This window comes from Alternaria incomplexa (assembly GCF_024043165.1).
Source record: "Alternaria incomplexa strain BMP 0042 chromosome Unknown scaffold_4, whole genome shotgun sequence".
In the NCBI taxonomy this organism is placed as follows: Eukaryota; Fungi; Ascomycota; class Dothideomycetes; order Pleosporales; family Pleosporaceae; genus Alternaria; species Alternaria incomplexa.
The window spans coordinates 1,190,367-1,203,665 of record NW_026249853.1 but is presented as its reverse complement, the minus strand read 5'-3'; the positions used below and the strand labels follow the sequence as shown (position 1 = coordinate 1,203,665).

At 53.7% G+C, this 13,299-nt stretch overlaps 4 protein-coding genes and 1 non-coding gene across 5 annotated transcripts; all 5 read left to right on the top strand.

Annotated features, from left to right (window-relative positions):
• Positions 1 to 5: 5 nt before the first annotated feature.
• Positions 6 to 4,253, top strand: J4E90_003608 (uncharacterized protein; the record flags this gene model as incomplete). The annotated part of the gene is made up of 2 exons (XM_051433175.1): positions 6 to 3,195; positions 3,247 to 4,253. The coding sequence occupies 2 exons, from the start codon at positions 6 to 8 to the stop codon at positions 4,251 to 4,253; spliced, it is 4,197 nt and encodes a 1,398-aa protein (XP_051293073.1).
• A 469-nt stretch (positions 4,254 to 4,722) lies between these two features.
• J4E90_003607 (uncharacterized protein) lies at positions 4,723 to 5,229 on the top strand (the record flags this gene model as incomplete). Its single annotated transcript, XM_051433174.1, has 2 exons — positions 4,723 to 4,728; positions 4,861 to 5,229. The coding sequence occupies 2 exons, from the start codon at positions 4,723 to 4,725 to the stop codon at positions 5,227 to 5,229; spliced, it is 375 nt and encodes a 124-aa protein (XP_051293072.1).
• Positions 5,230 to 8,378: 3,149 nt separating this feature from the next.
• J4E90_003606 (uncharacterized protein) lies at positions 8,379 to 10,478 on the top strand (the record flags this gene model as incomplete). Its single annotated transcript, XM_051433173.1, has 1 exon — positions 8,379 to 10,478. One exon carries the CDS (start codon positions 8,379 to 8,381, stop codon positions 10,476 to 10,478), a length of 2,100 nt encoding a protein of 699 aa, XP_051293071.1.
• Positions 10,479 to 10,960: 482 nt separating this feature from the next.
• Positions 10,961 to 11,049, top strand: J4E90_003605. The gene has a single exon. It is a non-coding gene; the product is annotated as a tRNA-Gly (tRNA).
• Positions 11,050 to 12,210: 1,161 nt separating this feature from the next.
• Positions 12,211 to 12,687, top strand: J4E90_003604 (uncharacterized protein; the record flags this gene model as incomplete). Its single annotated transcript, XM_051433172.1, has 1 exon — positions 12,211 to 12,687. One exon carries the CDS (start codon positions 12,211 to 12,213, stop codon positions 12,685 to 12,687), a length of 477 nt encoding a protein of 158 aa, XP_051293070.1.
• Between the last annotated feature and the right edge of the window lie 612 nt (positions 12,688 to 13,299).

The window sequence follows — 13,299 nt, the reverse complement described above, 5'->3', positions numbered from 1 at the left end:
CGACCATGGAGACCATCAGTCGACTGCCCCGACGCCTGACACAGCTCTACTCCGACACCAAGACCACATGCGATGCCGTCGTCGAGCAGGATGCCAAAGACACACCCGAGTCGCATGCACTGCATCGTAAGTTCAGGATACAGAAGGACCGGCTAATAACATGGGGCGTGGACTGGAGCGACAACTCCAAGGGGAAGCAGGGCGACATCGACGAAAGCGTGGAGGAAGCAGGCATGACGGAGACGGTCACAAGCGTGCTCGGAACCATCAAGGAAATCCTCGACGAGGCGGAGCAGATGCACCCGGGCACGTCTGCTGCGGGTGGGGGAAAGACAATGTCTGGAGAGAAGAGCCGGCCTGACCTTCCCTCGTGGGCGGCCGCCGACAGGTCACGTTACGAGGACCTCATCAAGGACCTCACCACCTCCATCGACATACTCTATGACCTCTCACGGAACCGCAGAGTCCAGAGAAGCAATGAGCGTGGTATTAGTCCAGGAAAAGCTACACCGCATCACAGCACATCGACTCCCGTCTTCTTGTCGCCTGACTACAACGCCTCCGACCTGACGCTGGTCAATCCTGCTACCTTCCCTCTGAATGCACATACCCCCAGATCTCATCTTCCACCCAAGCTAGATCCTGCAGACCTAATCCTCCCCGACGAGGAACCTCCGCCATACGAGAGCGTTGGGACTACTTCTGTTCGCGTCATCGGCCGCCTGCGGTCTCGCCACAGTTCCACCAACCCCTGGAAGACGGATGGCAGCAGGAACATAGAGACTTGCGTTTTGATCGACTACGCGTGCTACGACCCCGCCTACCGTCTCACTGGCGTGTCCCCATCCACCCAGCGCCTCGAGAGCCTTTTGTCAATACTGACAAAGCTGTCCAACAACCAGTCCTTCCACGGCACCCTTAAGTGCCTTGGGTATTTCGAAGATCCAAAACAGCCGCGCTTTGGCCTGGTCTTCGAGCTGCCCACCTCAGTCTACTCAGGGCCAGCCGATTCCCACAAGCCAATCGACGAGCTCAAACCAGTGACGCTGCTCAGTGTATTGCAGACGGGCTCCAAGTCTTTGCACAACCCCAACAGTGCCACCCCGCCACTTGAGGACCGCTTTCGTCTAGCTTTCACGCTCGCCTTGACCTTTAGCAAAATCCACGGCGACGATTTTCTCCACCAAGACGTCAATAGCAGCAACATTATGGTCTTCAAGAAAAGCAAAAGGCAGTCTGCGAATAGTAGAGCATTGCAATACTCGCTGCGTTCGCCTGTAATATGTTCCTTCGATCTGTTCTCTGACTTCGACATCGACACCGACAAGGCGAAACCAACGCTGAACATCTACCGGCATCCGGAGGACCCCAAGTTCACTGGAAGTCAAGACCAAAAGTACAATGCCAACTTCGATCTCTATGGCTTGGGGCTGGTGCTACTCGAAATAGGATTGTGGCAGCCTCTACTTGACCTGTGGAAGCAAAAGTACACCCTGAGCGACTTCAAGCAACGGATAGAAGATGTGTACATCCGCAGGCTCGCTTCAAAATGCGGAACAGCCTACATGCAGGTTGTGCGCGACTGCTTCTGGGCAGCGGATGTCAAGGGCGACAATGCGATCGATGTTCCGCAGGTCTACACTCGCATCCTAACCAGACTGCAACGCTGCTGCATGCTGGATGAGTCGGAACCTGGGTTTGACTTGAGCGAATTGAGACCGGGTGCTACACCGGTGCAGCAAGCATCTCCATTGAAGCGCAAGAGCGCGAGCCAGCCACAGATCGTCACCGATGGCCAGTCAAGTCCATCCTATAGGAGTGCAAAGCGATGGGCGTTGGAGAAGGGTACACAAGCCTTGGAAAGGACCAAGTCTCTCTCAAAGAAGTCACCAGATCTTTCATTGGCTCGTAATCCATCACGGAGCTCGCAACACTCCATCCGGAAGAGCATCTCAGAAAGTCTTCGTATGATGAGCCCTAAAGAAGAAGCATCGGAGATGGAGTGGGAACAGAAAGATCCTCTAGATGAATCAGGCACTCTCGTCGCTACCCCACCAAATTCACAAGACCCAAGCGATAACTCTTCGCTGTACAGAGAGCGCGTGGCGACTGCCGCTTCAACGATTCAGCGTGCATGGCGACAGTCGCGCGCCCCCTCTAATGGATGCGCAACGCTACAAGACTACAAAGACAAAATTACCATCATCCAAAAGGCTTGGCGCCAGACAAAGCAGAAACGCAGTAATACCACCGTCTCGGCCCTTGTCAGTGACGGACTGCGACACTGGCCGCAAGCTACTCTTGGTTACCCAACACCTGAGCCAGAGATACAGAGTAGGACGGTAAATTCGAGTGAGAGCTACGTCACTTCGTCTATACAGATCGAGACCGATATAGAGCCGACCCCTCGACCGAAGCTACGTCTCTTCCCAGTCAAATTCACACCTGAGATCGTGGAAGAATGGCACTCATCCATGTTGCCCCGCCTTGAGCGTCTAATAGAACGGGCGCTCAAGGATTCTGAAGAGACTGTTAGCATTGACCTCGTCGCCATCGGAGAAGTACTAGAGAAAGCCAAGCCTACTGTGTTTGTTACCTGTACTAGTGTGGCAAAGGTCAAGGCCATTCTCAGCCGTCGCTTCCGCTTTGACGAGAATATGTATGACCTCAAGGTCCGTAGGGGAAAGATCAGGCGGTCCAAGATGAGCCGTTCGTCGCGCCGAACTAGGCCACCGCATCGATCCATGATGAATACCGACTCCTACGATGCGGACATGGCTGTGATGAACCCTTACCATCAGGATCGCCCATTATGCGGGGCTTCCATTGGAGCGTTCAACGGTGAACATCTGCCTCCGGTATCCTATGGTGGGGTCATTCTGGTTGACGATGAGCCATTGGGCATGAGTGTCCATCACCTACTCGACATACCGTCCGAAGACGAAGACGACGTTGGCGAAGAGCCCGATAGCCCTTCTCCGAGCGATGTGATGCTGTCCAGCGCAGCGAACAACCCTTGGTTAATGGGTATGGGTGCGCAACCAGATCTTCATCTAGAATCGGATGAGCCCGCTGGAATGTGGGATCTTGAACTATCAGACGATGAGGACATAAAGAGCGAGGAAGACGACGCTGACCTTGATTCGTTCGACTTCTCTGACAGTGAGCTTGAGTCTGACGATGACTCTGCGGAGGGTATGCCGATCCGACACTGCACACAAGTTACAAGCGCTAATCCCATTTCAGATATGGCAGATTCTCATATTTCACACGCAACCATGGGCGACATTGACGGCATTGCGCCAGGCGAAGGCGAGGAGATAAAGATCACACAACCAGCCATCGATGACGTGGGCGCTGACTTCTTCCCCTGCGAAGAAGATCGCGACGACGACCATCTCTCCTCGCACGAACTAGGCCACGTTCACGCCTCTTCCGGCATCCGCCGGTGGAAGCGCGACGGCATCCTCCACGAAATCGACTGGGCGCTCCTCAAGCTCAGGGAAGACCGCCTCCAGCCATATAACGTTTGCCAAGGAGGTCGCCGCTTCTGCCTGGGCTCCATGACGCCGGAACAACGCGCCATAGCCTCCAAGCTGGAGAAGCCAGTCAACCGCCGCACTTACACCCCCGAAGAGGACGAATACCCCAACGGCGTAGCCCCCGCATCCACCCTCGGTGGCATGTCCGTACACTGCTTCGGCCGCACCACCGGCCTCCAACCGGGCATGGTCAGCAGCGTCATGTCCGCCGTCCGCATCTACCACCGCAAATCCTTCTCCCGCTCGTGGCACGTCGCTGGCGGCTTCGGCATCGGCGGCGACAGCGGAGCCTGGGTCGTACAAAACGGTCATCACAAAGTCGTCGGCCACGTGCTTGCCTTTTGCCAAAAGAACAAGATCGCTTATATCTGTCCCATGGAAATTCTTCTTGAAGATATTAAGCGTACCCTAGGCGCCAAGCGCATCTACCTCCCTGGCTCTGTAGAGCAGACCCTGTACAAAGCTAAGAAGGCGAGGCACCACGATGTTATCGAAGACCTGGGGTCGCGGGTGCAGGGTCTAGGTATAATAGACTCTGCGGTCGATGTTAGGGAGAGTCTCAGTTCGGGACCGCCGGGCAATGGTGGTCTCTGGGAGAGACTGGAGAGAGGTGGGGATAGTGATAAGGAGAATACGAGGTCGGCTATGCGGAGCAGTATTATGCGTGTCAACGAGGGCAGAGATGGGGGTTTGGAAATGAGTGTCAAGTAGGAGTAAACGGATGACTTTGGTTAGGCGTTCAGGAGGACGGTATGGGAAGGGGGAGGTTATACCCTGTTGTTTTATTGATGTTCGTTTGAATCAGAAGACCTATCGATCTACTCATGTCGAAGTTTACAACCTCAGCACCAACGCTGAACAGATCCTCAACTCCAGACCCTGCCTCCAATGTCCTTGCACAAAGTCTTAACATCCTCTCCTTTACCTAATCTTGCCCAATACTCTTCTATCTCAGCCGGATAGCCCGTCTCATTGAACGGCCTCGTCCACTCACTCGCCTTACTCCGCGCTATACCGCCCCAGTAAGCCATCCTCTCCGGCCGCTTCCCGTCTCGATTTGAAGCGAAGTGGATGAGTAGAGATCCAGGACGGGCTAGTGATGGTTTGCCAGGCTTGTCTGGATTTGGTGGGAAGCCATTGAACCACCTTTGGGGCACGTAGGCAACGGCGGAAGAGAAGTATGGCTGTGAGTCGCACGATGATTAGTTGATACAGTAAGTAAAACGTGAATGAGGTTTCCACCTACACGTCTCATAGTCTCTTCCATAGCACTTTGCTCACTATACTTCAACTGTATATCAGGATTATACTCCTTCAGGCTCAATGCTGCCGAGAAGAGACGGATCGCCCACTCATTTACTCTGATGAGGAAGACGCCGTTGTTCAGACCATGCCGATCATTCGTCACCACCAAATTGATCTTTTCATCTGGGGGCAAGAAGGCTTGCAACGGAACATTAGGATTCATCAAGATGGTGTCGCGATCATGCCAGAAAAGCCACTCCAGTCGTTCCGCAGCTGGCTTGGCAAGTTCGGCTCCAAGAATCGCGAGCAGGAAGGCATGTTTGGACCAAAGACCAGGCAGCATGCGCTCGCGAAGTATGAACTCGGGGTACCCGTGGAGGTCATTGTGAACCTGGTGAGAAGCGATGGCGGCTTCGTAGACGGGATCTTCCGGCCCGAATGAGGCCGTTACTTTGCCGATGCGTGGGGAAGACTGTGATGACAGCGCGGGTGCAGACGAGGCCGGAACGGAACCAAGATGCGGGACATGTGTTGGTAGGATTTTGCTCGAAACCGATGAATTTGTCGAGAAGAAGACAATAGCAGCGAAGCCTAGAATAAGCAATGTGGCGTATTTCCAGAATCGAGAAGAGGCTCTTGGAAGAGAATACCGCGAACACGGGGCTTGGTTGTCGTCAGACCATACGCTGGATATGGAACTGCGCCTGCTTTCGCTCATGGTGAGTGCGCGTTGGTGAGTAGCGCAAAAGCGGGATGACTGTGGTTAAGAGGGGAGGAGAGCGTCATATGGGATTGGCTGAATGCATCGATGAGGAAGTGGCTGAGGGAACAGACACGTGTTGGCGATCTTGGATCTCGAGATTGAATTGGAATCTTGGAGTTTGACGATTTCGAGAGATGTCATGGTTAAGGTGGCTGCTACTGCCAGGGCAGACTCGTGGACGCCTGACATGATGCCAATCGCGCCTAGCGGAGGTTTCGCCGACTGCGCCTCCAGCTAATGCAGCTAAGTGCTTATGCTGGCGTCGCTGCAAAATGAAACGCGTACGTATGTCAACGCCTTTAGCTATTGAGTATGCGTAGGCTTGGAGGCTAGGAGCACATATCACGATGGAGCACGCGCGGATTTTGATAGTTATTGGTTTGTAGCAGCCATCCGGCTATGGAGGGTAAGTAGCCGGCAGGGAAGCTGAGCAGCGGAACGGGAACGCGGTAATTCGGTATGGCATTGTTGTAGGCAGTGGCAAGCTGAGTGAAAGCGGGAGCATCGTTTGACGGAGGTGTTGATGCTGCTTGCGTCGAGGCAACGTACGGCTGTCACTGCCTGCTGCAGCGGTTCTGCCAAGCCGCTAATGGTGTCTGATCTCTAAACACTGCAAGACACCGTCTGAAACCCCAGCCTCATGGCATGTCAACATCGCCAAGCCCATCAGAGCGAATAACATTTAGCTATGTGTCGCGTCTCTTTCCGTGTCAAAATTGCTTCCGGAGCCGGCAACGAGGAGATACAATCGGTAGAGCACACAATCGGCTGACCGTCTTTGGTTGATGATTCTTTACTCATTGATCTTGACCCGTCCTATCGACTCACCCCTTCAGCTTCGGAAGACGGGCTCGATATGGTCAAAAAAAAGGGACAGCAGGTAGCACCAAGTCCCATTGCGCTTGCGGAAAAGATCAAGGACATCTCAAGCCTCCTAGTATGTTGATCGTATTATCAAAGGACTCTACATGACATGCGGAGTCGGACATCTGGAAGAGTGGATGGGCAGTGAACGCTCGCTCCGACGGGTTGCAGCCGATGGAGCCTGGCATGACTTGTCTTCAACATGCTGATCATCAACAGTCAACAAAGATGCCCTTTCGACTTGCCTAGCTGGTTCGAACATGACCAAGCGCCTCCGTTGCGATACGTTCGACACTGACTTTGCCTTGGTCCTTGGCTCCTTCGAGGCTGTCAGATACAGTAGCTGATAGTCTCTTGTTGTCAATCGCAGGTGGTTTGCAAGTCTCGCGCAGCTCGCTACACGGTCAAGGTGTGCAGCAATCCTGACAGACGGAGCTGATACTAAACATGGTGGATACGAAGAGAGCTTGGGGAGCGGGCTTGAATGACAGTGTAGTCCATTGAGGCCGATTGGGAGCTGCGAGAGAATTGGTAGGGTAAATGGGGAAGACTTTACTGCTGACCAGAGTAACACCGAGAACATATGCGACGTCTGTACGAGGACATCCTGCACTTGGGGCTTTCATCCAGGCTTCCTTCGTCGAACGTGTCTCGGTCGTAACCTCAATTCTACTGTCACAACTGCGTCGACCCGTTGAGCTTGCATCTGCATGTCTATGAAGCTTTCATAGTGTAGTGGATCAAGTACGTGCTTCAGGGCCCACTTTGCGACGTCTTCAAAGCTTCGCGTGGCTGGTCTGATATCTCCGTGTACGGATGGTTGGGCGCTATTTCGACCAAAGAGGAAGCGCTAGTGCGAGTGCAGATGTGGCGCAGCCCCTGAAATGGTCTGTTCTTTGGCGAACACCACGAACATATGGGTCATGAACAGTCGGGCAGAATGCAAGAACAGCGTACGGCATATCTATGCGTTCCTTCAACGGCCCCTGGTATGGTGAGGTCAGAAACAGATGAGGTACTCTCGAGAGGCGTGTATGGGCTCATCCGCGGCAAGGTTTGCTTCACTATTCATATTCTGATGCACTCTTCTTCCGTGAGCTGACTATACTGCTCAACGGCTTACACGAGCTTCGCTCTGACGGTCAATGATCAGCCAAACTGAACGTGCGTCAAGAGGACGGGATCTTTTCGGAAACCACGCTATTGGACACGCAATGGCCACAAGGTCTAGAATGAAGTGTTAAAATAGACACAGGGATCTTATTGGATACTGGAAGCACATTCACCATTCTTACCTTAAACGCCTACAGACAAGCTCACCTTTGACAGCGTATGCCGGGGTATCAAGCTTTCTGCCAAGTCGGGAAAGGCCCACTCAAACAGTACCCTTACTCCTCCTCCCGGTTCGCCGTTGAGGGGTTCAGCATGCATAAAAGTGCGTTTGAAAACTCGGTGAGCGAACTTCTAGTAAGGCAGAGTCTCACAAGTGTCAACTAGAGGACTTCTGCATGACTGCGTTCAAGATTTCGACAATGCCCTTCCTTTCAGACTACGTGCAGCTCACGATAGATCGGCCCATATGGTACTGTATAACTCCGACGCTTGTACTTCGTATCCGTATGTACATTTGGGTCGACCTCTAACGAACGGTATGCTCATGCATTGCGCACGTGTCGCATTCTAGAGCTCAACACCCTCGGATTCAGGGTACCAAGTAAGCAAGCGAGCGGCAGACTCTACCGTCCCAGTATCTCAGGGGCGTGTATCTCTCAGACCAATCTACCCACTGGGTGAGTATATATGGACGACGGTGTCTCGCAGTCCATATACTCATCCACATCTTCTCTCTAATCATCAACACCTCTTTCCTACACTCTTTTTTCTTATATTATCTCACCCCGGTCATTCGTTATACACGATCTTATTACATCTAATACCTAATTTTAACAACACTCATCATCACCATGAAGTACGCACTCATCTTCGTTGCCACTGCCGCTGCCCACGAGGCCTACGGTGGATACGGTGCGCAAGCAGAGTCCAGCTCCGTCGTCAAGCCGAGCACCTCCGCGAAGCCCATCGGATACACGACTATCGTGCCCGGCTATGGCAAGCAGCCGGTCACCGTGACCACTCAACATCAGCCGTACCCCACCTGCGTGTCCCCCGCCTATGGTGGTAAGGACTGCGCCAAGTGGGATGAGGATGCCTACGTATCAACTGTCATCAAGGACTACGACAACAACTACGCTACGATCACCAAGACCGCGCAGCCCGTTGTTGTTTACCACACCAAGAAGACCATCACCCACTCCGCTACTGCAACAGGCGGCTACGCGGCGCCCACTGGTCTGGCCCCTAAGAACGGCACTGACGGCTGCTGGTACGAGCTGTACGAGAAGATTGAGTCGGTCCCATACAACCAACTCGGTCCTCACGCACTTCCCGGATACCCCGGTTCCGGCCTTTACAAGGAGGGCGAGCAGAAGCAACCCGTCAACGTCAAGGAGTACAAGGGCGGAAAGTGGTCCGAGTACGTCCACGAGTACTCTTACGGCACTCCTAAGCCTGAGGTCACCACTTACGAGAAGCCTGGCGTCTACACTGTCCCAAGCAAGGACGTCACCGTTGAGCACCCCGTCACTTACCCAGCTGAGGCCACAAAGACTGCGAAGGCTGGCGAGACATGCACCTACGGAGGCCAGTACATCGAAGCCAAGCAGACTGGCTACATCACGGGCGCTTACGGTGCCTACGAGACAAAGGTCAACGGTGGCAAGACTGTCACCGAGACAGTGATCAAGCACACCACAATCTATGCCTCCACCACCGGCAACTACGAGGTCGCGAAGCCCACCACCACCGTCTACGACCACGACACCGAGGTCGCATACCCCACCGCTAAGCACTACGAGGCGGGTGTCTACCACCATGAAGCTCAGACTGTCACCATCACCAAGCCTGGACAAGCCTATACTTGCGAGTACGAGCAGACCAAGAAGCACGAGGCTACCTCAGCACCTGCGAAGAGCAGCGGTCATGCAGCCTACCCTACCTCCGCCTCCGCTCCCGCTCACGACAACTCTTACGGCCACAACAAGCCATCTGCTACTCCCAAGCAGCCTACTGAGGGTGACAACAAGTACCCCTCGTACCCCGCCGGTCCCATGAACGGACACTCATCTTCAGTCCACGAGGCATACCCAGCTTCCACTCCTTCTTACCCCAAGAAGCCTACTGAGGGTGAGAACAACTACCCCTCTTACCCTGCCGGTCCAGCCAAGGGTCACTCCTCATCTTCGGTTCAGGAGTCTTACCCAGCTTCAACTCCTGCCGGTGTCTACTCCAAGCCATCCTACAACGGCGGCAACGCTTATGGCAACAACGGAAAGTCTACCATGACCACCGTCTCCACCAAGGAGTACCCACACCCGGAGTCCACCCCTGCTTACGGCACTGATTCATCAGTGATGGCCAGCTCCACGCCCTGCGAGAGCAGCACTGCTTCCGTTACCCCTGCTTCATCGTCCGTCTACAGCGCTTCTACCCCCGCTGCTGTCTACTCCAAGCCCTCATACAACGGCAACAACGGCTACGGCGAGAACGTCAAGTCGACTCTCTCCACCATCTCTACCAAGCCTTACCCTGCGTCCACTCCTGTAGAGCACTACCCCGCGAGCGCCAGTTCTACTCCTTGCGAGAGCAGCACCGCATCCGTCACACCCGCCAGCTCATCCGTCTACAGCGCCCCGGTCTACAGCCAGGCTACCCCCAGCCCAGCCGAGTCTTCGTCCACCAGCACTGAGGTCTACAGCCAGGCTTCCTCAACTCCTTGCTCTTCCTCTGTGCAGTCGACCCCGACTCCCGTCCAACCGACTTCCACTCCTGTCTACGAGAACGCATACCCCGCTGGCGCCACCTCCACCCCTTGCGAGAGCGACAAGCCTTCCGCTACTCCTGTTGTTCCTGCCGCATACACCCCTGCCCCTGCTGAGAGCTACGGTAACACCCAGACTGGCTACTCCAGGCGTAGTGGAATGAGCCAGCGCCGCGCTGCGCAGTAAATTCCTGTTCTTCTATAAATAATTTCATTGTGTTAAAGATGTATCGAGAAGTAGTTAGAGGGGGATGATCGAGTCAGTAGATGTGTATGTAGGATTCAATGAGAAGTCTTGTATCAAATTACCTAGTGTCTGTGTATGGGATATGCGCTGGTTCCAATGTGGTTGAGCTGAGAAAGTGGGGACTCATTGGTTGTTGACGTCCACTTGTTGGTTGTTCCCTTCAAAGATCCCACATCAGACTTTAGAACGGCTGCTAATCTGAACGATACACGGAACTATTGACAAGACAAGACTTCGCGAGCGGGAATTGGTGTTGCATGAAGTGGGGCGTTTAGCAAATGGAGAAAGCTGGGACGAAGCGAGAGCGGGGTTCAATTGCAGCTTCCAGCAATGCGATGTTCGATGTATCGAGACGCATCACTCATGAGTCTTGAAAGTGCCGCTAGGAATATATATATCAAATTTGGTCGATTCTCCATCAAGCATTCTTGGTCCAACGGTAGGATAATTGCCTTCCAAGCAATTGGCCCGGGTTCGAGTACGTTCTATTCCACATCCCACCTCACCAACACATCACTAACATACAGCAGCTCCCGGAGGATGCACAGCTCCTTCTCACGATTGCAACGTTGACTACTTTTTTTGCGTTCTCGAATTCCCGATCGGCCTTTGCGCCATGACTGCAGAGGACCAACTTTTTTCTTGATAGTTTTAGTTATGAAACTCTATTGGGATATTCTAAAAGTGCTCTATAAAGTACCTTCAACCCGCTATCACCAAGTGTGTGCTACAGGCCTAGAGCTGGCTAAACTCTTGGGCGCGACACCACAGTGCGGGGTGCTGCCTTTGTTATCAAGCACCATCTCGCTTCTGACTTGTAGCTGATTAGGTAGCAACACAGGCCATTAAAGTGAAAAGGCCTAGAGCTATCGCTTGGTACTCGAGAGCTTGTTTTTTGACATGAGACATGCATATCAGTTCAGCTCGCATACTGGACTGATAACAAGTACGGTGCCGTCCTGGAGGACACACGGATTCCTGCGGGACTTTGCAGCTCCGTGTCAGTCCAACGCAACATTGCGTAACAGCTATTGATGATCTCGCTTTACTCCGACGTTACCAGCGTGCTGGATAGAGAAGTAGTAACTGGCACATTGATTGCACAGACAAGCTCCAAAGAGCGCGACCTAACCACTCTGGCGGGGACAAGCCTTCGCACCCCTCAAAACCGGTGACCCCAAAATCATGGTTCAGAGGCATATCATCTGCATTGATTGGCTTGCGGCTAGCCCTATATCGCCATCGGAGCCTCTGATGGTCTGGCTCTTCGGCTGGATGCGTTGGCTTTGCAGTGCACTGCGGGGCTTCAGACGCTCGCTCCGAAGTGGGGAGTCGGTGAGCTCACCTGAGGAACATGGCGAACTGGAGGCCCCGCCTGAAGTTTAAGGCGTCTGATTGGACGCCATGTTGCGAGATTGTAACAAGTCACCGACATCTTGATTGAGCTGCCATATGCGCCAAGTATGTGCTGAGGACACACATGAAAGGAAATGACGAGGATGTTTTGCGGCGTAGGTATTATATAGTGTGCTGACAGCCTGACCTTTGAGCCTCACACCTGGCCTCTGCAGTCATCCTTCGTCATCTTCGCCTGCGATACGCTGCTACTCTCATACGTAGAGACGAATACGACTCTACAAACATCTCTTGATCTATTTGTGAGGCTATCAACATGACTTCCCACAATCAGCCCATGCCGCCACCAATCCGGACAAACACTGTCGATTCGCAAAAGTCACGGTCGTCGTCGGGTCAAACATCTCCACCCTATTCTCCAGCATCACCCACGGCTCGCGCAACAGCTTCGCCAACCGAGGCGTCTTTCTTCGGTGCCATTTCAGCACGCATCCGCGGTCGCTCACGGAGTCGCTCTCGTGGAGCCACGTCTCGCAAACGCTCCAAGTCGCCCATGGTCATGCCACCCGAGCAAGCACCTTACTCACAAAGGCATGCTTCCGCTACAAGCCCTATCAGCCCGACACGACCAACTGCAGGACCTGTACAGGGTGACAGACCTAGCATACAGGCTGCAGGTCGGCGAAGCACAAGCGGAAGCGACCCATGGAAAGGACGGCATTCGAACGACTGGCTGTTCAACGGGTACTCGCTGACTGCTTCGGCAAAAGAGCTGGTTCAACGACGGAAGTAAGCAGTATGGTAGGCTGATAGTACTGCTGGCGGTACGACGCTCGCTGGCGGGTGTCTGGCAGCGTTTGACGAACGTTACGAAGGACGATAATGATATGGCTGAACGGAGTTGTTTCGACGTTAGCGGGTTTACTGGGAGGCGAGCAGGGCAACTGGGCAGATCGCGGTGTTGTTGTCGCTATCTTCACTCGTGTTCTTACTGTCATTACCTTGGTTGTACATTAGCTTTAAGCATGCGATTTGACGTGACCATACCGAACGCCATGTGTCGCATGCCGTGATGCCACGTTTGTCAGATGTGCTCGCATGCTAGAGTGGCGCGGCTCCACGTTGAGCCATATCAAACAACAGAGTCGTTCGATGCTAGCAAAGATGGTATGGCATGTCAGAGAGTTCGGAGTGGATTTGCGCAGCTCCTTTACATAATCAGCCCTACTGACTCGCGGCGTCTGCTCCGGTCCCGCACCTGCCATGCCATGTACCAGGTACCAAACGATCTCACCGCTGCAGTGAGTACCTTCATGTCTTCCTGTGCTCTGTGCTTCTGCGATACTCGCGACAAACACGCGAGGATGATATCGACAATTGATACGCGTCGTTCGGAATCCGCTCG